General features: G+C 54.1%; 1 protein-coding gene across 2 annotated transcripts in view; it reads left to right on the top strand.

Annotated features, from left to right (window-relative positions):
* Positions 1-23200, top strand: part of ssbp4 (single stranded DNA binding protein 4) — a 106742-nt gene that overhangs the window by 75428 nt on the left and 8114 nt on the right. For both annotated transcript variants that reach the window (XM_038777296.1, XM_038777297.1), the window contains exons 9-13: positions 1326-1361; positions 1752-1803; positions 2967-3037; positions 3862-3940; positions 17032-17060. In XM_038777296.1, the coding sequence (XP_038633224.1) occupies positions 1326-1361; positions 1752-1803; positions 2967-3037; positions 3862-3940; positions 17032-17060 (267 nt within the window). The remainder of the gene's footprint in view (positions 1-1325; positions 1362-1751; positions 1804-2966; positions 3038-3861; positions 3941-17031; positions 17061-23200) is intronic.

The raw sequence follows: 23200 nt of genomic DNA, 5'->3' as shown, positions 1-23200 counted from the left end.
TCAAAGCCAGCGATTTAGCCCTGTGGCAAACCAGCCCCTGGGAAATACTTCCCAGTATTTGCAATTACACAGCCCGGCTTCACCAGCTCTCTGCACCTCCTACACTCCAGGGCCCACCTCGCACTGTCACAAAAAAATAAATCTTTAGCATGTGGATTATATTTAATATTAAGCTCTCAGGCCTGACTTTAAAAAAAATAAATTTAGAGTACACAATTTGTTTTTTCCAATTAAGGGGCAATTTATCGTGATCAATCCACCTACCCTGCACATCTTTGGGCTGTGGGGGTGAAGCCCACGCAGACACAGGGAGAATGTGCAAACTCCACACGGGCAGTGACCCAGAACCGGGATTGAACTCGGGTCCTCGGCGCCGTGAGGCCGCAGTGCTAATCCACTGCGCCACCCTGCTGCCTTATTCTACCTGACCAACATAGAACATAGAACGGTACAGCACAGAACAGGCCCTTTGGCCCTCGATGTTGTGCCGAGCAATGATCACCCTACTCAAACTCACGTATCCACCCTATACCTGTAACCCAACAACTCCCCCTTAACCTTACATTTTAGGACACTACGGGCAATTTATCATGGCCAATCCACCTAACCCGCACATCTTTGGACTGTGGGAGGAAACCGGAGCACCCGGAGGAAACCCACGCACCCACGGGGAGGACGTGCAGACTCCGCACAGACAGTGACCCAGCCGGGAACCGAACCTGGGACCCTGGAGCTGTGAAGCATTTATGCTAACCACTATGCTACCGTGCTGCCCCAACGATACAGACTGTTGTAAGTCGCAACCAGTTTTCCCACAGGAGCAATGTTATAAACGGGATTGGTTCCTGAACCAAGGCTCGATACCCTATCTTCACTGAATTAGCAAAAGGTTATGAGGGGTGGGATTCTCCAGGACCCCAGCCACGTGTTTCTCGGTGGCGGGAGGCGGTGAGCGTTCGCTGGTGGCCGGATTCTCTGCTCCCGCCATTGTCAGTGGGAATTCCCATGGGGCTACTGGGGAGACCAGAGGAACACCCCCCCCCCCCCCCCCCCCATACTATATCTAAGAAGTAATTCCCCCTTCCAGAGGTTGTGAAAGATGGAACATAAAGGAAAATAACAATTGGCAAAGACCAACAGTTCACTGGTGACTTGGGCGTCATAAAGTCTAAACCGGTGTTGAAAAGTCGAAACTAGGGGTCGATGTTTGAACTTTGGAAGTGGCGTTCGTTGTAACTCGAACGTTGTAAAGTTGAGAACTGCCTGTACCGGTTTAGCCAATTAACAGCAATTGAACATTAATGTTTTCTCTGTCTCTGTTTTAGATTCCCTATTCTTCATCATCCCCAGGCAGCTACGTGGTGAGTTTATCTACCGTACCCCAACATAACCTAACAGACACACCCTTCCACACTCCCCTGCCCACCACCTCCACCAGCTGTGGTGGAAAGCAAACCCCCATTGCCCCTCCTGCTCTCCCAGAACTCATTCTCCTGTCTGCATGGAGGGGAATACCCTTTCCCAGTTACTCTCTCCCCCTAACCCCGATGATCTATCGCCCCCTCGCTCTCTAAATCCCTCTCTAAGCTGACCATTCCCCATCTCCACTCTCCTCCACTCTGTATTCCCAGCTCTCCCTTTCTTTCCCACTCCTTATCTTATCGGTATTCCTCCCACTCCAGGGAACCTGCACTCGGAGTTTGGGGTGTATTTCTAGTCCGTTTGGAATAACGAGATATTTGTTCTCTCAGGGACCCCCAGGCAGCGGACCACCAGGAACACCGATCATTCCCAGCCCAGGAGGTAAGGTGCCTCTTTCCAATGATTGTTGTAACCTCAAAGTTAGAGAGTGACGGAAATGGAAGACTATATTAGAATCATAACTAGTGAGGGTGTGATTTAACCAAATATTTTTCATTTTGAACTTCATTTGAAGTTATTCCTTCAAAACAATTGATAAAATAATATTCCCTCTACACTATCCCATCAAACACTCCCAGGACAGGTACAGCACGGGGTTAGATACAGAGTAAAGCTCCCTCCACACTGTCCCCATCAAACACTCCCAGGACAGGTACAGCACGGGGTTAGATACAGAGTAAAGCTTCCTCTACACTGTCCCAATCAAACACTCCCAAGACAGGTACAGCACGAGGTTAGATACAGAGTAAAGCTCCCTCTACACTGTCTGCATCAAACATTCCCAGGACAGGTACAGCACGGGGTTAGATACAGAGTAAAGCTCCCTCTACACTGTCCCCATCAAACACTCCCAGGACAGGTATAGCACGGGGTCAGATACAGAGTAAAGCTTCCTCTACACTGTCCCAATCAAACATTCCCAGGACAGGTACAGCACAGGGTTAGATACAGAGTAAAACTTCCTCTACACTGTCCCCATCAAACATTCCCAGGACAGGTATAGCACGGGGTTAGATACAGAGTAAAGCTCCCTCTACACTGTCCCCATCAAACATTCCCAGGACAGGTACAGCACGGGGTTAGATACAGAGTAAAGCTCCCTCTACACTGTCCCCATCAAACATTCCCAGGACAGGTACAGCACAGGGCTAGATACAGAGGAAAGTTCTCCATCATCCCTGACTTACGGGTCTTACATTTTCCCTCTCAATCTGTTCCAGTGGGGGATATTTCTGGTTTTTGCTGAGTTCAACAGTTTTTGCTGAGTTCACCTTTGCTTATGCTCGTGCTCAGATCACCAGAGACTGTTCAAACTTGTCGTGCACAAACTCTGAGAGGTCATTAACTTAGTTTTCAGCTGCAGTAGACTCAGAAATGAGAGCTCGTGTCTCCTCACTGCTCCACACATTTCAGCGCACAGTATCAACGTGGGGACCAAACATATCTCATGAATGAAATTATTTCCAATAAACATTCTTTGAATTAAAACTCTGACACACTGTGATCACCTCACCTCAGTTGTGACCTTGTTGTTTTGTTGTTAGATTCTACAAACTCCAGTGAAAACATGTACACGATGATGAATCCCATTGGACCTGGCGGGAACCGTCCCAATGTAAGTCTGCGTCAATGAGAGGGCGCACTATTAGTTCAGATGCCAGTGTGTTTAAATTGGATGTCAGGTCTGCACTGGTCTCAACCTCGACCATTTGCTGTTGGCCTCAGTACCTCTGGATAAAATCTCCCTGATTTTAGTCCCTCTGTGTCTGCCGCTGCCTAGAATTCTCTCCCTAAACCTCTTTCCCCCTCCTCCTCCCCTTTCCTCCTTCAAAGGCAATCTTTACAATATTTTAGTCAGCTGCCCTCACATCACCTTGGGTGACAAATGTTTGATAATCCTCCTGTGAAGCATTTTGGGACATTTTATGAAGGGAATGGTGGGGAATCAATGCAAGTTGTTGTTGTTGGGCGGAAGACTGAACTTGCAATTATAAAGCTGGATAAGGTCCTTAGAAAATCCCTGCAAGTATAGTTACTGTTGTGCGAAACACAGCCAATTGGCCCAAATAGCAATGAGATAATACAGATAATCTGTATTTGGGTTGAGGGATAAACATAAGCCGCAGGTCACCAGAGGGAACCCCCCTTCTCTTCTTTGAAATAATGACCATGTGATATTTAACACCCACCCCAGAGGTCAGACACGCCCGCTGTTCCACATCTCATCCAGATGATGGTATCTCTGACAGTGCAGCACTCTCTGAGGTGAGAGAACTGGCAATTGAACTGATTGGTGAATGAGTAAAAGCAGCATTATATCTAATGTCGGGGAGTAAGGGGCAGCGTGTGGTGGGTGGTCCAGTGTGCTCCCTTGTCTGTGTGCAAGGTCACCCTCAGCTTTCTAATTCTCGGTTATTAATCTAATCTTTTCTTATTCAGTTCCCGATGGGTCCTGGAGCAGAGGGTCCACTAGGTGGAATGGCTGGCATGGAGCCTCATCACATGAACGGGACACTAGGTAACGCCATGGAATAACCCAGAATAATACAAGACTGGACCTGGATAACTCACCACTTCCATTGGGGGTGTCTATGCGTCGGCCTGAATGAATACATAACCCTTTCGCGATGAGAGAAGGATAGGAACCAATCTCCTTTCTGGAAAGAGTTGTCATCGTGCGGCACTAAGAGAATCTTTACATAGCCAGATGGACTTGTTTGATACAATTGGAATTACCTGTGGTGTTCCATGCTGTGCAAGTCCGCTGTGTTATATCTACTTCATTTGCTTATGCACTTGAGTCGCATCAGATGTGAAGTTATTCACTTTGGTCGTAAGAATAGAAAAGCGGAATTTTTTTTTGAAGACGTAAAATTTGTTAGTGTTCATGTTCAGAAAGACTTGGGTGCGCTGGTAAAAGAAACAGCGGCAGCAGGCAATTAGAAAGGCAAATGGCATGTTGCCCGTTATTGCAAGGAGAACTTAGAATAAGAATAAAGAAGTCCATAGAATCCCTACAGAAGGAGGCCATTCGGCCCATCGTCTCTGCACCCATGTTCCAAAAGAACACTCTACTCAAGCCCATTCCCCCACCCTATCCCTGTCACTCCCTGGACACTAAGGAGCAATTTACCGCGGCCAATCCACCCAATTCCACATCTTTGGACTGTAGGAGGAAACCGGAGCATCCGGAGGAAACTCACACAGACATGAGGAGAATGTGCAAACTCCACAGACAGTCACCCAAGGCCGAAATCGAACCCGTGTCCCTGGCGCTGCGAGGCAGCGATGCTAACCACTGTTTCGCCCTTCCATCTTGCTACAGCTGTACAGGGTTTTGGTGAGACCACATCTGGAGTACTGTGTACTTTTTTTCTCTCTACATTTAACTTGCTTTGGAGGTGGGACAGTGAAGGCTCACTAGATTGGCCCCTGGGATGAAGGGATTGCCCTATGATGAGAGGCTGAGTAAATTGGGTTTATATTCTCGGGAGTTTAGAAGAATGAGAGGTGATCTCATTGAAAGGTTCAGGATTCAGGGTGGGTTTGATCGAGTGGACACTGAGATTGTTTCCTTTGGTCGGGGAATCTGAAACACGGGGACAAAGGAGCCAATCATTTGGGACTGAGATAAGGAGAAATTTCTTGACTCAAAGAGTTGAGAATTCTCCACCCCCGAGGGTTCTAGATGCTCCATAATTGAATATATTTAAGCCAGATTTTTGATCTTTCAGGGATATGGGGAGTAGGTGGGCAAATGGAGTTGAAATCCAAGATCAGCCATGATCATATTAAATAGCGGAGCAGCCTTGATGAGCTACGTTGAACCACAAAATATTTACAATGCAGAAGGAGGCCATTCAGCCCATCATGTCTCTGCCAGCCAAAAAAAAAAACTAGCTGCCCATTATAATCCCACCTTCCAGCACCTGGTCCGTAGCCTTGCAGGTTACAGCACTTTAGGTGCAGATCCAGGTACCTTTCAAATGAGTTGAGTGGGCCGTCACGGTGGCGCAGTGGTTAGCACTGCTGCCTCACAGTGCCGAGGACCCATGTTCGATCCCTGTCCCAGGTCACTGTCCGTGTGGAGTTTGCACATTCTCCCCGTGTCTGCGTGGGTTTCACCCCCCACAACCCAAAGTTGTGCAGCGTAGGTGAATTGGCCACCCTAAATTGCCCCTTCATTGGAAAAAATTGGGTACTTTAAAATTTACAAAAATAAAATAAAAGAGTTGAGTGTTTCTGTCTCAACCACCAAATTAGGCAGTAAATCCCAAACCCCCACCACCCTCTGGTGAAGAGGTTTTCCTCACGTTCCCTCTAATTCTTCTACCAATCACCTTAAGTCTGTGCTCCCGGTTATTGACCCCCTCAGCTATGGGTAATAAGTCTTTCCTGTACCCTGCCCACACCCCTCAGAATGTTGTACACCTCAATTAGGTCACAGGCCCCCTCCCATGTTGCGTTTGGCCTGGGGGAGGTCGGGGTTTTTTTTGTGAGCCTCGGAAATGAGATGCCATTTAAAAATGGCTTCCCAAGCTCTCGCTACAATGGGGAGTACTGGCCAGCAGAGCTCCCCATTGTCCCTGTTGCAAAAAAACCGGGGCTATGTGTGGCCTCGGCTGCGTGTTTCCTGTTCAGGTTCCTTTGGGGCGCGATTCTCCGCAAATGCGGCGAGTCGTAAAGGCTGCCATGAAACTGGCCGTGTTTCACAGCAGCCTCCGCGCCCCCTCCCGGGACCAGATTCTCCCCCCCGGGCAGGGCTAGCAGTGCGGCCCCGTGAAGCACGGCATCGCGGGCTTAGCGACCGTCGCTAAGTCTGCGCGCCAAGCGTCACGGCGGCTGACGCGCACGATGACATCAGCCGCGCATGCGCGGGTTGGACGGCTCCAACCCGCGCATGCGGGATGACGTCATCACGCAGATGCGTCAAAACCCGCGCATGCGCGGGCCGTCATGCCCCTCAGCCGCCCCGCGGACTGATCCTGCGGGGCGGCGGAGGAACAAATAGTGCGCGGGAATCGGACCCGCTGCCCGCGATCGTTGCCCACTGATCGCAGGCCCATGCCACCCTTGGCATGGCCGTGGTGCGGCCGTGCCAATCGGTGCCATGGTTGTCCGGGACGGCACTTTGCGGCCGTTTTCACGAACGATGAGAGCAGGTGTGATTGCGTTCGTGAAAACGGCCGTAAAGGCCTGGGAACTCGGCCCATCGGCCTGGGGAGAATCGCTGTTCGCCGTAAAAAACGGCGAGCAGTGATTCGTGTCGTGGGGCGGCCGTGGGGGGGGGGAGAATAGCGGGAGGCGGGAAAAATGTCGGGAAGGCCCTCCCGCTATTCTCCGACCAGTCATGGGCAGTGGAGAATCGCGCCCCTTATTCAACACGGGTAGCGTTGAATAGCCACGTGTTTCCCGGCACTGCGAGTGTCAGGAAACACACGTTAAACACCTTCCCTTTTGGGAGGATCGCACCATTAGTTTCAAATGTGGGAGACATGGGGCGGAATTCTCCGAACCCCCGGGGGGGGGGGGTCAATCCTGCCCCCGCCCCCGAGATTCGGTGGGGCGGGAATTGCGTTGCGCCGGTCGGCGGGCCCCCCACGGCGATTCTCCGGCCCGCAATGGGCCGAAGTCCCGCCGCTGACAGACCTTTCCCGCCGGCGTGGTTTAAACCACCTCTGGTACTGGCGGGATTGGCGGCATGGGGCGATCAGACCCCGGGGTCCTTGGGGGGGGGCGGGGCGATCTGACCCCGGGTGGTGCCCCCACGGTGACCTGGCCCGCGTTTGGAGCCCACCGATCGGCGGGCGGGCCTGTGCCGTGGGGGCATTCTTTTTCTTCCGCCACCGCCATGGCCTTCACCATGGCGGTGGTGGAAGAGACCCCCGCCAGCAGCCGCTGACGCTTTGGCGCATGCGCGGAGTTACGCCGGCCGGCGAAGTCCTTTCGGCCCCGGCTGGCATGGCGCCAAAGGCCGTTCATGCTAGCCGGCGGAGTGGAAACCACTCCGGCGCAGGCTTAGCCCCTAAAGGTGCGGGGGGCGGCCCGACGCCGGAGTGGTTCACGCCACTCCGACACGCCAGGACCTCCCGCCCCGCCGGGTAGGGGAGAATCCCGGTCCTGATTGGCAAATTTGCAGACGACACAAAAATTGGTTGTGTGGTTGATAGTGAAGAGGATAACTATCCACTCCAGAGTGAAATCAATGGTCTGGTTGACTGAGCAGAGAAATGGCATACAAAATTCAATCTTGAAAAGTGTGAGGTATTGCATTTTGGGAGGGCAAACAAAGCAGGGGAATACTCAATAAATGGGAAAATATTGAGAGGGGTTGAGGAAGTGAAAGACCTTGGAGTGCATGCCCACAGGTCCCTGAAGATGGTGGACAAGGTGGTCAAGAAAGCATACGGAATGCTCTTCTTTATTGGGCGAGGTATTGATTACAAAAGCAGGGATGTAATGCTGGAACTGTATAAAATGCTGGTTAGGCCACAGCTTGGGTTTTTTTTTTAATATAATTTTTATTGGAATTTTTTACAGAAAATATAAAACATAACGACAAACAATAAAATGCAACAAAATAATCCATAATAACTGTAACACCCCCAGACCGTATCGACGCATGTATCACATCCCCCCACCCCCCCCCAACACCAATGAACAACAAAAGAACGTAAAAATAAATTTAAATTAAATAAAGAAACATAGTCATTGTCCCCCCCCCCCTTTTCCCTCCCCCTTCCCCCCCTCCCCCCCGGGTTGCTGCTGCTACTGTCCCCGTACCCTATCGTTGAGCCAGAAAGTCGAGAAAAGGTTGCCACCGCCTAAAGAACCCTTGTACCGATCCCCTCAGGGCGAATTTGACCTTCTCTAGCTTAATGAAACCCGCCATGTCATTGATCCAGGTCTCCACGCTTGGGGGCCTCGCATCCTTCCATTGTAGCAAAATCCTTCGCCGGGCTACTAGGGACGCAAAGGCCAGCACACCGGCCTCTTTCGCCTCCTGCACTCCCGGCTCCACCCCAACCCCAAAAATCGCGAGTCCCCATCCTGGCTTGACCCTGGATCCCACCACCCTTGACACCGTCCTCGCCACCCCCTTCCAGAACTCCTCCAGTGCCGGGCATGCCCAGAACATATGGGCATGGTTCGCTGGACTCCCCGAGCACCTAACACACCGGTCTTCACCCCCAAAGAACCTACTCATCCTCGTCCCAGTCATGTGGGCCCGGTGCAGCACCTTGAATTTAATGAGGTTAAGCCGCGCACACGAGGAGGAAGAATTAACCCTCTCCAGGGCATCAGCCCATGTCCCATCCTCGATCTGTTCCCCCAGTTCCCCCTCCCACTTAGTTTTCAGCTCCTCTATTGACGCCTCCTCCACCTCCTGCATAACCTTGTAGATATCAGATATCTTCCCTTCTCCGACCCAGACCCCCGAAAGCACCCTGTCACTCACCCCCCTCGCGGGAAGCGAAGGGAATCCCTCCACCTGCCGTCTAGAAAATGCCTTTACCTGCAGATACCTGAACATGTTCCCCGGAGGGAGCCCAAATTTCTCCTCCAACTCCCCCAGGCTCGCAAACCTCCCATCAATAAACAGGTCCCTCAGCTGCCTGATGCCCGCTCTGTGCCAACCCTGGAATCCCCCATCAATGTTCCCCGGGACGAACCGATGGTTCCCCCTTAACGGAGCCTCCATCGAGCCCCCCACTTCTCCCCTATGTCGCCTCCACTGCCCCCAAATCTTGAGGGTAGCCGCCACCACCGGACTCGTGGTATACCTCGTAGGAGGGAGCGGCCACGGCGCCGTTACCAGGGCCCCCAGGCTTGTATCTCCACAGGACGCCCTCTCCATCAGTTTCCATGCTGCCCCCTCCCCCTCCATTACCCACTTGCGCACCATCGACACATTGGCCGCCCAATAATACCCCGAGAGATTGGGTAACGCCAGCCCCCCCCATCTCTACCCCGTTCCAAGAAGACCCTCTTCACCCTCGGGGTCCCATGCGCCCAAACAAAGCTCATGATGCTGCTAGTCACCCTTCTAAAAAAGGCCCTAGGGATAAAGATGGGCAAACACTGAAAAAGGAACAAGAACCTCGGGAGAACCGTCATTTTGACGGACTGCACTCTACCCACCAACGATAACGGCACCATGTCCCACCTTTTAAATTCCTCCTCCATCTGCTCCACCAGCCTGGTAAAATTAAGCTTATGGAGAGTCCCCCAACTCCTGGTCACCTGCACCCCCAGGTATCTGAAACTCTTCACTGCCCTCTTAAATGGGAGTCTCCCAATTCCCTCCTCCAGATCACCCGGGTGTACTACAAATACCTCACTCTTGCCTAAATTTAACTTATAGCCCGAGAAGTCCCCAAATTCCGCTAACAGCTCCATCACCCCCGGCATTCCCCCTTCTGGATCCGCCACATACAACAGCAGGTCGTCCGCATACAGCGATACACGATGTTCCTCCCCACCCCGCACCAGACCCCTCCATCTCCCTGACTCCCTCAACGCCATAGCCAGAGGTTCAATCGCCAGTGCAAAGAGCAAGGGGGACAGGGGGCACCCCTGCCTGGTCCCACGGTAGAGCCTAAAGTACTCCGATCTCCTTCCATTGGTAACTACACTTGCCATCGGAGCCGCGTAGAGCAGCCTCACCCATTTGATGAATCCCTCCCCGAATCCGAACCGCTCCAGCACCTCCCACAGGTACCCCCACTCAACTCTATCAAACGCTTTCTCCGCATCCAGCGCCACCACTATCTCCGCCTCCCCCTCCACTGCTGGCATCATAATAACATTTAGCAGTCTCCGCACATTCGTGTTGAGCTGCCGTCCCTTGACAAATCCTGTCTGATCCTCGTGTATCACCCCGGCACACAGTCCTCTATCCTGGTGGCCAGGATCTTCGCCAGCAACTTAGCGTCAACATTGAGGAGCGAGATAGGCCTGTATGATCCACACTGCAAGGGGTCCTTATCCCGCTTCAGGATCAGAGAGATCAGTGCCCGCGACATCGTCGGGGGCAAAGCCCCCCCCTCCCATGCCTCATTGAAGGCTCGCACCAACAGGGGGCCCACCAGATCCGCATACTTTTTATAAAATTCAACCCGGAACCCGTCCGGCCCCGGCGCCTTACCTGACTGCATTTGTCCAATCCCCCTGACTAGCTCCTCCAACTCTATCGGCGCCCCCAGCCCCTCTACCAGCTCCTCTTGAACCCTTGGGAAACATAGCCTGTTCATGAAGCTCTCCATCCCCCCTCTCCCCATCGGAGGTTCTGACCGGTACAGTTCCTCGTAGAAGTCCCTAAAGACCCCATTTACTTCTGTCCCCTTCTGCACTACATTCCCACCCCTATCCGTCACACCACCAATTTCCCTAGCAGCATCTCGCCTACGGAGCTGATGCGCCAACATCCTGCTCGCCTTCTCCCCATACTCATTATACCGCGCCCTGCGCCCTCATCCACTGTGTCTCCGCCTTTCTGGTGGTCAACAAGTCAAATTTGGCCTGCAAACTACGCCGTTCCCCCAGCAACCCCTCCTCCGGTGCCTCCGCGTATCTCCTGTCCACATCCAGGAGCTCCCCCCACCAGTCTCTCCCTCTCCTTCCTCTCCCTCCTTTCCCTATGGGCCTGGATGGAGATCAGCTCCCCCCGGATCACTGCTTTCAGAGCCTCCCAGACCGTCCCCACCCGGACCTCCCCCGTGTTGTTGGTATCCAGATAACCCCTCAATACTTCCCCGGACCCTCCTACACACCTCCTCATCAGCCAGCATCCCCACATCCAGGCGCCAGAGCGGGCGCTGGTCCCGCGCCTCCCCCATCTCCAGATCAACCCAGTGCGGAGCATGGTCTGAAATCGCTATGGCCGAATACTCGGCATCCTGCACCCTCGGGATCAATCCCCTGCTCAGGACGAAAAAAATCTATTCGGGAATAGACCCTATGGACATGGGAGAAAAAGGAATACTCCCGTGCTCTCGGCCTCCCAAACCTCCAGGGATCCACCCTCCCATCTGGTCCATAAACCCCCTCAGCACTTTGGCCGCCGCCGGTCTCCTACCCGTCCTTGAACTGGACCGGTCCAGTGGGGGATCCAGCACTGTGTTAAAGTCTCCCCCTATGATCAGGCCCCCTGCCTCCAGGTCCGGAATGCGGCCCAACAAGCGCCTCATGAAGCCGGCATCATCCCAATTCGGGACATATACATTAACCAGCACCACCTTCTCTCCCTGCAGCCTACCCTTCACCATAATATATCTGCCCTCCTTGTCCGACACCACCTCAGCTGCCTCTAACGCCACCCTCTTCCCCACCAGAATCGCCACCCCCGGTTCTTCGGGTCCAATCCTGAGTGAAAAACCTGCCCCACCCACCCCTTCCTCAGACGAACCTGGTCCGCCACCTTCAAGTGGGTCTCCTGAAGCATAGCCACGTCCGCCTTCAGCCCCTTCAGATGAGAAAATACCCTAGTTCTCTTAACCGGCCCATTCAGCCCCCTCACGTTCCAGGTAATCAGCCGGATCAGAGGGCAACCTGCCCCTCTCCCCCGTCGGCTAGCCATAGCTTATCGACTGCTCGCCCCAGGCCAGCTCGCCCCGCCTGACCCGTTCCCCATGGCGATAACGCCTCTCCTCTACCCCCCCGGCCCACACCAGCTCCTTCCTGGCCATTCCCCCCCACCCCCCCAGGCTAGGACCCCTCCTAGCCGCGACGCACCCTCCATGGTACTTCCGTGAGTCAGCTGACGTCTGCTGACCCGGCAGCTCCCGCCAAAACCCATCTCCTCCCGGCATGGGGTCATCCCCCTCTTGCCACACCTCCTTGGCACCGCTTCAGCGGGGGAAAGAAAACCAGTGAAGGCCACGCCCCCACCTCCAGCTCCGCCCCCCCGCCCCACAGCGCGGGAAACCAGAGGAAAGCCCGCGCTTTCACACTGCCACACCCCACCCTTCTGACGCAGCTCCCCAAAATCCAGTTTCACCCCAACCCCCAGCCACGTACAGAAGAGAACATATAAAGCACATACCCCCAACGTTCCCCACATACCCCACACCCATACCCAACAGACAAACCCACCCGGAAACAGAGCAAAAAGAAAACCAGCATAAAAATAACACCTGTCAAAATTGAAGAACAGCAACAGCGAAAACAGCAACGGCCATAGTGTGTCCCCAGACCCTAGTTCAAGTCCAGCTTCTCCGCCTGTACAAAGGCCCACGCCTCCTCCGGGGACTCAAAGTAGTGGTGCCGGTCCTTATATGTCACCCACAGACGCGCAGGCTGCAGCATTCCAAATCTGACCTGCTTGGCATGCAGCACCGCCTTCGTCCGGTTGAACACGGCCCGCCGCTTAGCCACCTCCGCACTCCAGTCCTGGTAGATTCTCACTACCGAATTCTCCCACTTGCTGCTCCTCTCTTTCTTGGCCCAGCGCAGCACACACTCCCGGTCACTAAATCGATGGAACCGCACCCGCACCGCCCGCGGGGGTTCATTTGCCTTAGGCCTCCTGGCCAGCACTCTGTGAGCTCCCTCAAGCTCCAGGGGCAAATGGAAGGACCCTGCTCCCATCAACGAGCTCAACATCGTGGTCACGTACGACGGGAGATCCAACCTCCAGCCCCTCCGCCAGGCCCAGGATCCTCAAATTCTTTCACCTCGTGCGAACGTCCAGCTCCTCCAAGCGGTCTTGCCACTTTTTGTGAAGTGCCTCGTGCAACTCCACTTTCCCCACGAGGACCACGGCCTCCTCCTCCCGCTCAGCGGCCTGCTGCTGCAACTCCCGAATGGACGCCTCCTGGGCCGCCTGAGCCCCAAGCAGCTTGTTGGTAGTCGCATTCAGTGAGTCCAGCAACTCAGCCTTCAGCTCCGCAAAACATCGCAGAAGAGAGGCCTGCTGCTCCTGCGCCCACATCCACCAGTCCTCGGGTGTTCCGCCGGACGCCATTTTGTCTTTCTTCCCCTGCTTTTCTTGGGGAGCTGCTGCAGCTTTGTCCTTTGCCCCACTCCGGGTGAGCACCATAAATTATGGGGAATGCTCCTCTAGACACCTTCCCCCACCGGGATTCGTCGGGACAGCGTCGACTGCTGCTAGAATTCAGCTTTCATAAAGGCCCTCAAGTCAGCTTGAGGCCTCTAAACTGGCCCTTCCCCCGCCTGCCTGCTTGTAGAGGCTTTTGTTTGCTGCTTCTTCCGCCCAATCTTGCACTGTTTCTGAGGGTCTGATAACCAAGAAACATACTATTCCTGGGGGAAAGTACTCCTCGAACATTCACCTACGGCTTTTCATCGAAATTCCAACCCGTGCCGCCCAAAAAAGAGCTCTTTTCTGTAACCTTGGGCAGGAGCTGCCTCTGTGTGATCACTCACTCCATGCTGCACACCGGAAGCCCCCCACAGCTTGGGTTTTGTGCACAGTTCTGGTCATCACGTTCCAGGAAGGACATAATAGCTCTGGAGAGAGTGCTGAGGAGATTTACAAGAATGTCGCCAGGGTTTGAAAAGTGGAGCTATGAGGAGAGATTGGGTAGGCTAGGGTTGTTTTCCCTAGAACAGACGAGGCAGAAGGGTGACCCCAATACCCACAGCGGTCAACCCCAGCACAATCACGCACACACAAAAGATTCCAGCTTGGTAATGCCAACCTCACACCATGGCAGTGCCCCTGCCTAGATGGCAGTGTTCCCTGGGCACTGTCAGGATGGCACCCAGGTGGCAGTGCTAAGCTGACACTGCCAGGGTACCCAGGTAGTACCAGCAGTGCCAGGGTACCCAGGTAGTACCAGCAGTGCCAGGGTACCCAGGTAGTACCAGCAGTGCCAGGGTACCCAGGTAGTACCAGCAGTGCCAGGGTACCACCCTGACAAGGGTATGCAACTGGGGGCCTCCAATTCCTTTGGGGACCCCTACGAGTACCATTCCGTCTGGTCCCCGGTTGTGGGGATCAGCACCAATCAGCACTCACCCAAGGTCCTCGAGGTAAAGGGATTGAATCCCAAAGCCTCAGGTACCTCGGGAAGCTTACCGCCTCGCTCCAATTTGCCCATTTGCCAAAAAGTGATCCCACCCATTGTGGGCGGGATGCTCCTTGCAATGTTTCGCGAGATTGCGCTGAATCTCACGATGCGTTGCGAGCCGGTTGGATCCCGGCAGCGGGGTCTCCCAGCTTTCACCGGCCACGTTGTGCCACAGCAAGATGTCTTTCCGGCGCAGCGTGGCCAGATGCTCGCGCCCTAAATCATTAATATGTAGAATAAACAGAAAGGCCCCAACACTGAGCCCTGTGGAATGCCACTGGCAACTGCTTTCCATTCTCAAAAACATCCATCAACCATATGTTTCCTGTCACTGAGCCAATTTTGGATTCAACCTGCCACCTTCCCTTGTGTCCCACATGTTTTTGCTTTTCTTTTTTTTTTTTTTTTTATTATAAATTTAGAGTATCCAATTCATTTTTTCCAATTAAGGGGCAATTTAGCGTGGCCAATCCACCTACCCTGCACATCTTTGGGTTGTGGGGGCGAAACCCACTCAAACACGGGGAGAATGTGCAAACTCCACACAGACAGTGACCCAGAGCCGGGATCGAACCTGGGACCTCGGCGCCGTGAGGCTGCTGTGCTAACCACTGCGCCACCGTGCTGCCCTGTTTTTGCTTTTCTGATGATTTGCCATGTGAGAACTTGGGCATGATTCTCCCAGAAATGTTCTAAGTTAATTTGTGGCGGGTTTTACAGGGAGTTTCCTGCCGGCTATGCCAGCGAATTCCCCACTGCTATTCAATGCCACTCAGTCACCTTTCTGGGCCCTGGGGGCTTCTCACCGGTTTAGACCACACTTGGAATTGTTTTTTAGCCCTGGGGAGCTGAACTCAGGAGATCGGGCCGCCATGCAACCCTGGGTCTGGAGTAATGCAGAGCATTGCAACTCTAGGTCTGGAGTAATGCAGAGCATTGCAGCCCTGCGTCTGGAGTAATGCAGAGCATTGCAACCCTGGGTCTGGAGTAATGCAGAGCATTGCAGCCCTGGGTCTGGAGTAATGCAGAGCAATGCAGCCCTGGGTCTGGAGTAATGCAGAGCATTGCAGCCCTGGGTCTGGGGTAATGCAGAGCATTGCAGCCCTGGGTCTAGAGTAATGCAGAGCATTGCAACCCTGGGTCTGGAGTAATGCAGAGCATTGCAGCCCTGGGTCTGGAGTAATGCAGAGCATTGCAGCCCTGGGTCTGGAGTAATGCAGAGCATTGCAGCCCTAGGTCTGGAGTAATGCAGAGAATTGCAGCCCTGGGTCTAGAGTAATGCAGAGCATTGCAGCCCTGGGTCTGGAGTAATGCAGAGCATTGCAGCCCTGGGTCAGGAGTAATGCATAGCATTGCAGCCCTGGGTATGGAGTAATGCAGAGCATTGCAGCCCTGGGTCTGGAGTAATGCAGAGCATTGCAGCCCTGGGTCTGGAGTAATGCAGAGCATTGCAGCCCTGGGTCTGGAGTAATGCAGAGCATTGCAGCCCTGGATCTGGAGTAATGCAGAGCATTGCAGCCCTGCGTCTGGAGTAATGCAAAGCATTGCAGCCCTGGGTCTGGGGTAATGCAGAGCATTGCAGCCCTGGGTATGGAGTAATGCAGAGCATTGCAGCCCTAGGTCTGGAGTAATGCAGAGCATTGCAGCCCTGGGTCTGGAGTAATGCAGAGCATTGCATCACTCGTTGTGGAGTAATGCAGAGCATTGCAGCCCTGGGTCTGGAGTAATGCAGAGCATTGCAGCCCTGGGTCTGGAGTAATGCAGAGAATTGCAGCCCTGGGTCTGGAGTAATGCAGAGCATTGCAGCCCTGGGTCTGGAGTAATGCAGAGCATTGCAGCCCTGGGTCTGGAGTAATGCAGAGCATTGCAGCCCTGGGTCTGGAGTAATGCAGAGCATTGCAGCCCTGGGGCTGGAGTAATGCAGAGCATTGCAGCCCTGGGGCTGGAGTAATGCAGAGCATTGCAGCCCTGGGTCTGGGGTAATGCAGAGCATTGCAGCCCTGGGTCTGGAGTAATGCAGAGCATTGCAACTCTAGGTCTGGAGTAATGCAGAGCATTGCAGCCCTGGGTCTGGAGTAATGCAGAGCATTGCAGCCCTGGGTCTGGGGTAATGCAGAGCATTGCAGCCCTGGGTCTGGAGTAATGCAGAGCATTGCAGCCCTGGGTCTGGAGTAATGCACAGCATTGCAGCCCTGGGTCTGGAGTAATGCACAGCATTGCAGCCCTGGGTCTGGAGTAATGCAGAGCATTGCAGCCCTGGGTCTGGAGTAATGCAGAGCATTGCAGCCCTGGGTAAATTTCTGGGCAGGAGTGGGGATGAAATAATGTGGATATGGTGAATGTTGGAGGCTTTCTGTTACCCTGGGGCTCCCCCAGTTTCCTCCCCCCTGTTCTGCCCTAGGGTGTGACTTACCCTTAGGACTAGGCAAGGTTCCGCAACAGCCCCTACAACAGCCCTTCTGTTTTGTGTTTACTCAGGAGTTGGTAAAGAACAGGATCTGAAAGTTGGAGAATAATCAGGAAGGGAGTTGAACCTCAGCCTGTGGGTCTCTTAATGCCTCTTTCTATTTTACAGGGTCTGCTGACATAGACGTAATGTCAAAGGTAAGTCTGTTGCTGGAGCAGGCCATGGATTGGCTATTTCGCAGACCTATTGTTATAACAAAGTATACAATACAGAAACAGACCATTTGGGAAAATTAGTCAGTCTCCACTGGTTGTGCTATAGGGGAGGAAAGCCCCTGCCTCCTCCTGCCTTACTTTATCCCACCCTGTCAAACACTTCTTTTATTCCATCTTGGGATATCTGCCCTAAACATCAAGGCAGCATTTGACCGAGTGTGACAAAAACGACCCCTAGCAAACCTGGAGTCAGTGAGAATCAGGGGGTAAACTCTCCACTGATTGGAGTCACCACGGCAGGAGTTCCTCAGGGTAGTGTCAGAGGATCAACCATCTTCTGCTACTTCATCAATGACCTCCCTTCAGTGGGGATGTTGACTGATGACTGTATAATGTTCAGCACCATTTGCGAATCCTCAGATACTGAGGATGTCAGACAAGACAAGAGCCAGACAATAGCCAGTCTTGGGCTGACAAGTAACAAATACCAGATAATGACCATCTCCAACAAGTGGAAATCTAACCATGTTTCCTTGACCATCAATGGCATTAGCATCACTGAATCCCCCATCATCAACATCCTGGGGGTTACCATTGACCAAAAGCTGATCTGGAATAGCCATATAAATACTGTGGCTACCAGAGCAGGTCAGAGTCTAGGAATCCTGTGGTGAGTAACTCACCTCCTGACACCCCCCCCCCCCCCCCCCCAAAGCCTATCCACCAGGACAAAGCTTGATTGACATCCTTTCCACACCCTTCAACATGCATGAGCCCTGTGGTAGAGTAATCAACCAAGAGAGTCATCACACTTGGGGTCCATCCAAACTATTGCACCTGACAACAAAACCTTGTCACAGGATTATACAGAGACACAGCAAGATCCCACAAACTGAAATGTGATCATAATCAGACCATTTGTTTTTAGGGATCCAAATTATCAGGATGAAACCCCGCTCTTCTTCAGAATGGTAGCTGTGGAATCCTTTTATGCCCATCGATCAGGCAGATGGTGCCTCAGTTGAACATCTCATCCAAAATGACAGTAGGCAGTTCTTGTTGAGGTGTCAGGGGTCCTGCCTGCTGGCTGGAAAGCCAGCGGGAAACCCGCACAACCTCTTTTTGGGAAGGCTTACCACGCGAATCAGGCAGCGACAGGCCTTCCCTCGAAATCAAGACCCCAGGGGCGAAAGTCCTGCCTAGTGGGATCTGCCGACCAATCAAAGGCCACCAGCTCTTGTACTCAGCCGCGCCGCTGGGGAGGCTGTGGCTGTTTGCAGGTCTCAGAGTGACCCAAGTCAAGATCAGCAATGTTGCAGGTGGGGGAATGGGTATATTATGCAGGGTGAGGGTCGCAGGACAAAGAGGTCAGGATGATGGCAGCATGGGTAAGGGGGGTGGTTCTCGGGGGTCATCCCTTCCCAATGTCCAGCCTCTCGATCAGGCACTGAATGCCTTTGATTGAGGGACCCCCATCGCAAACTGACAAGCTGACCCCACAGTTTGACCTGTTGTGCACTCTACCTGCAGCTGGAGTGATCCCGGTGGTGGTGGAATGAGATCATAAAGTGGTCATTAATTGTCCACTTCAGGGCCTCAATTGGCAGTGGGGTGGGAGGAGCAACCATGGGTCATCCTGCCCAGGCCTTAATGCAGGTGAAGATGGGAAGGCAGTGGGGTTCTTACACACCACCATCCATCAAATTACATGGTGTTCCCATCGCCAGGTCCATCACCAAGAACAGCAGATAATTCCATCCAACACCTCCAACAGTGCAGCACTCCCCACAGGACTGACACTCCGACAGTGCAGCACTTCCTCAGTACTGACCCTCTGACAGTGCAGCACTCCCCACAGGACTGACACTCCGACAGTGCAGCACTTCCTCAGTACTGACCCTCTGACAGTGCAGCACTCCCTCAGTACTGACCCTCTGACAGTGCAGCACTCCCTCAGTACTGACACTCCGACAGTGCAGCGCTCCCTCAGCACTGACCCTCTGACAGTGCAGCACTCCCCACAGTACTGACCCTCTGACAGTGCAGCACTCCTCAGTACTGACACTCCGACAGTGCAGCCCTCCCTCAGTACTGACCCTCTAACAGTGCAGCGCTCCCTCAGCACTGACCCTCTAACAGTGCAGCGCTCCCTCAGTACTGACACTCCGACAGTGCAGCCCTCCCTCAGTACTGACCCTCTAACAGTGCAGCGCTCCCTCAGTACTGACACTCCGACAGTGCAGCACTCCCCACAGGACTGACACTCCGACAGTGCAGCACTCCCCACAGGACTGACACTCCGACAGTGCAGCCCTCCCTCAGTACTGACCCTCGAACAGTGCAGCACTCCCTCAGTACTGACCCTCTGACAGTGCAGCACTCCCCACAGTACTGACTCTCTGACAGTGCAGCGCTCCCTCAGTACTGACACTCCGACAGTGCAGCACTCCCTCAGTACTGACCCTCCGACAGTGCAGCCCTCCCTCAGTACTGACCCTCTAACAGTGCAGCACTCCCTCAGTACTGACCCTCTGACAGTGCAGCACTCCCTCAGTACTGACCCTCTGACAGTGCAGCACTCCCTCAGCACTGACCCTCTAACAGTGCAGCGCTCCCTCAGTACTGACACTCCGACAGTGCAGCCCTCCCTCAGTACTGACCCTCTGACAGTGCAGCACTCCCTCAGTACTAACCCTCTGACAGTGCAGCATTCCCTCAGTACTGACCCTCTGACAGTGCAGCACTCCCCCAGTACTGACCATCTGACAGTGCAGTGCTCCCTCAGTACTGACCCTCTAACAGTGCAGCACTCCCTCAGTACTGACCATCTGACAGTGCAGCACTCCCTCAGTACTGACCCTCTGACAGTGCAGCACTCCCCACAGGACTGACACTCCAACAGTGCAGCCCTCCCTCAGTACTGACCCTCTGACAGTGCAGCACTCCCTCAGTACTGACCATCTGACAGCGCAGCACTCCCCCAGTACTGACCATCTGACAGTGCAGTGCTCCCTCAGTACTGACTGCCGACAGTACAGCACTCCCTCAGTACTGACCCTCTGACAGTGCAGCACTCCCTCAGTACTGACACTCTGACAGTGCAGCACTCCCTCAGTACTGACACTCTGACATTGCAGCACTCCCTCAGTACTGACACTCTGACAGTGCAGCACTCCCTCAGTACTGACCCTCTGACAGTGCAGCACTCCCTCAGTACTGACCCTCTGACAGTGCAGCATTCCCTCAGTACTGACCCTCTGACAGTGCAGCACCCCCTCAGTACTTACCCTCTGACAGTGCAGCATTCCCTCAGTACTAACCCTCTGACAGTGCAGCGCTCCCTCAGTACTGACCCTCTAGCAGTGCAGCACTCCCTCAGTACTGACACTCTGACAGTGCAGCACTCCCTCAGCACTGACCCTCTGACAGTGCAGCACTCCCCACAGGACTGACCCTCTGACAGTGCAGCACTCCCTCAGCACTGACCCTCTGACAGTGTAGCGCTCCCTCAGTACTGACACTCCGACAGTGCAGCACTCCCCACAGGACTGACACTCCGACAGTGCAGCACTCCCCACAGGACTGACACTCCGACAGTGCAGCCCTCCCTCAGTACTGACCCTCGAACAGTGCAGCACTCCCTCAGTACTGACCCTCTGACAGTGCAGCACTCCCCACAGTACTGACACTCCAACAGTGCAGCACTCCCTCAGTACTGACCCTCTAACAGTGCAGCACTCCCCCAGTACTGACCATCTGACAGTGCAGTGCTCCCTCTGTACTGACCCTCTGACAGTGCAGCACTCCCTCAGTACTGACTGCCGACAGTACAGCACTCCCTCAGTACTGGCCCTCTGACAGTGCAGCACTTCCTCAGTACTGACCCTCCGACAGTGCAGCACTCCCTCAGTACTGACCCTCTGACAGTGCAGCATTCCCTCAGTACTGACCCTCTGACAGTGCAGCACTCCCTCAGTACTGACCCTCTGACAGTGCAGCACTTCCTCAGTACTGACCCTCCGACAGTGCAGCACTCCCTCAGTACTAACCCTCTGACAGTGCAGCATTCCCTCAGTACTGACCCTCTGACAGTGCAGCACTCCCCCAGTACTGACCATCTGACAGTGCAGTGCTCCCTCAGTACTGACCCTCCGACAGTGCAGCACTCCCTCAGTACTAACCCTCTGACAGTGCAGCACTCCCTCAGTACTGACCATCTGACAGTGCAGCACTCTCCACAGGACTGACACTCCAACAGTGCAGCCCTCCCTCAGTACTGACCCTCTAACAGTGCAGCACTCCCTCAGTACTGACCATCTGACAGCGCAGCACTCCCCCAGTACTGACCATCTGACAGTGCAGTGCTCCCTCTGTACTGACCCTCTGACAGTGCAGCACTCCCTCAGTACTGACTGCCGACAGTACAGCCCTCCCTCAGTACTGACCCTCTGACAATGCAGCACTCCCTCAGTACTGACCCTCTGACAGTGCAGCACTCCCTCAGTACTGACACTCTGACAGTGCAGCACTCCCTCAGTACTGACACTCTGACATTGCAGCACTCCCTCAGTACTGACCCTCTGACAGTGCAGCACTCCCTCAGTACTGACCCTCTGACAGTGCAGCATTCCCTCAGTACTGACCCTCTGACAGTGCAGCACCCCCTCAGTACTAACCCTCTGACAGTGCAGCGCTCCCTCAGTACTGACCCTCTAGCAGTGCAGCACTCCCTCAGTACTGACACTCTGACAGTGCAGCACTCCCTCAGTACTGACACTCTGACATTGCAGCACTCCCTCAGTACTGACCCTCCGACAGTGCAGCACTCCCTCAGTACTAACCCTCTGACAGTGCAGCATTCCCTCAGTACTGACCCTCTGACAGTGCAGCACCCCCTCAGTACTAACCCTCTGACAGTGCAGCGCTCCCTCAGTACTGACCCTCTAGCAGTGCAGCGCTGCCTTAGTACTGACCATCTGACAGTGCAGCACTCCCTCAGTACTGACCCTCTGACAGTGCAGCACTCCCTCAGTACTGACCCTCTGACAGTGCAGCACTCCCTCAGTACTGACCCTCCGACAGTGCAGCACTCCCTCAGTACTGACCTTCTGACAGTGCAGCACCCCCTCAGTACTGACCCTCTGACAGTGCAGCACTCCCTCAGTACTGACCATCTGACAGTGCAGCACTCCTTCAGTACTGACCATCTGACAGTGCAGCGCTCCCTCAGTACTGACCCTCTGACAGTGCAGCACTCCCTCAGTACTGACCCTCTGACAGTGCAGCACCCCCTCAGCACTGACCCTCTGACAGTGCAGCACTCCCCACAGGACTGACCCTCTGACAGTGCAGCACTCCCTCAGCACTGACCCTCTGACAGTGTAGCGCTCCCTCAGTACTGACACTCCGACAGTGCAGCACTCCCCACAGGACTGACACTCCGACAGTGCAGCACTCCCCACAGGACTGACACTCCGACAGTGCAGCCCTCCCTCAGTACTGACCCTCGAACAGTGCAGCACTCCCTCAGTACTGACCCTCTGACAGTGCAGCACTCCCCACAGTACTGACACTCCAACAGTGCAGCACTCCCTCAGTACTGACCCTCTAACAGTGCAGCACTCCCCCAGTACTGACCATCTGACAGTGCAGTGCTCCCTCTGTACTGACCCTCTGACAGTGCAGCACTCCCTCAGTACTGACTGCCGACAGTACAGCACTCCCTCAGTACTGGCCCTCTGACAGTGCAGCACTTCCTCAGTACTGACCCTCCGACAGTGCAGCACTCCCTCAGTACTGACCCTCTGACAGTGCAGCATTCCCTCAGTACTGACCCTCTGACAGTGCAGCACTCCCTCAGTACTGACCCTCTGACAGTGCAGCACTTCCTCAGTACTGACCCTCCGACAGTGCAGCACTCCCTCAGTACTAACCCTCTGACAGTGCAGCATTCCCTCAGTACTGACCCTCTGACAGTGCAGCACTCCCCCAGTACTGACCATCTGACAGTGCAGTGCTCCCTCAGTACTGACCCTCCGACAGTGCAGCACTCCCTCAGTACTAACCCTCTGACAGTGCAGCACTCCCTCAGTACTGACCATCTGACAGTGCAGCACTCCCCA

The sequence above is a fragment of the Scyliorhinus canicula genome, chromosome 18, assembly GCF_902713615.1.
Source record: "Scyliorhinus canicula chromosome 18, sScyCan1.1, whole genome shotgun sequence".
Classification (NCBI taxonomy): Eukaryota; Metazoa; Chordata; class Chondrichthyes; order Carcharhiniformes; family Scyliorhinidae; genus Scyliorhinus; species Scyliorhinus canicula.
This window is presented reverse-complemented; position numbering and strand designations above follow the sequence as displayed.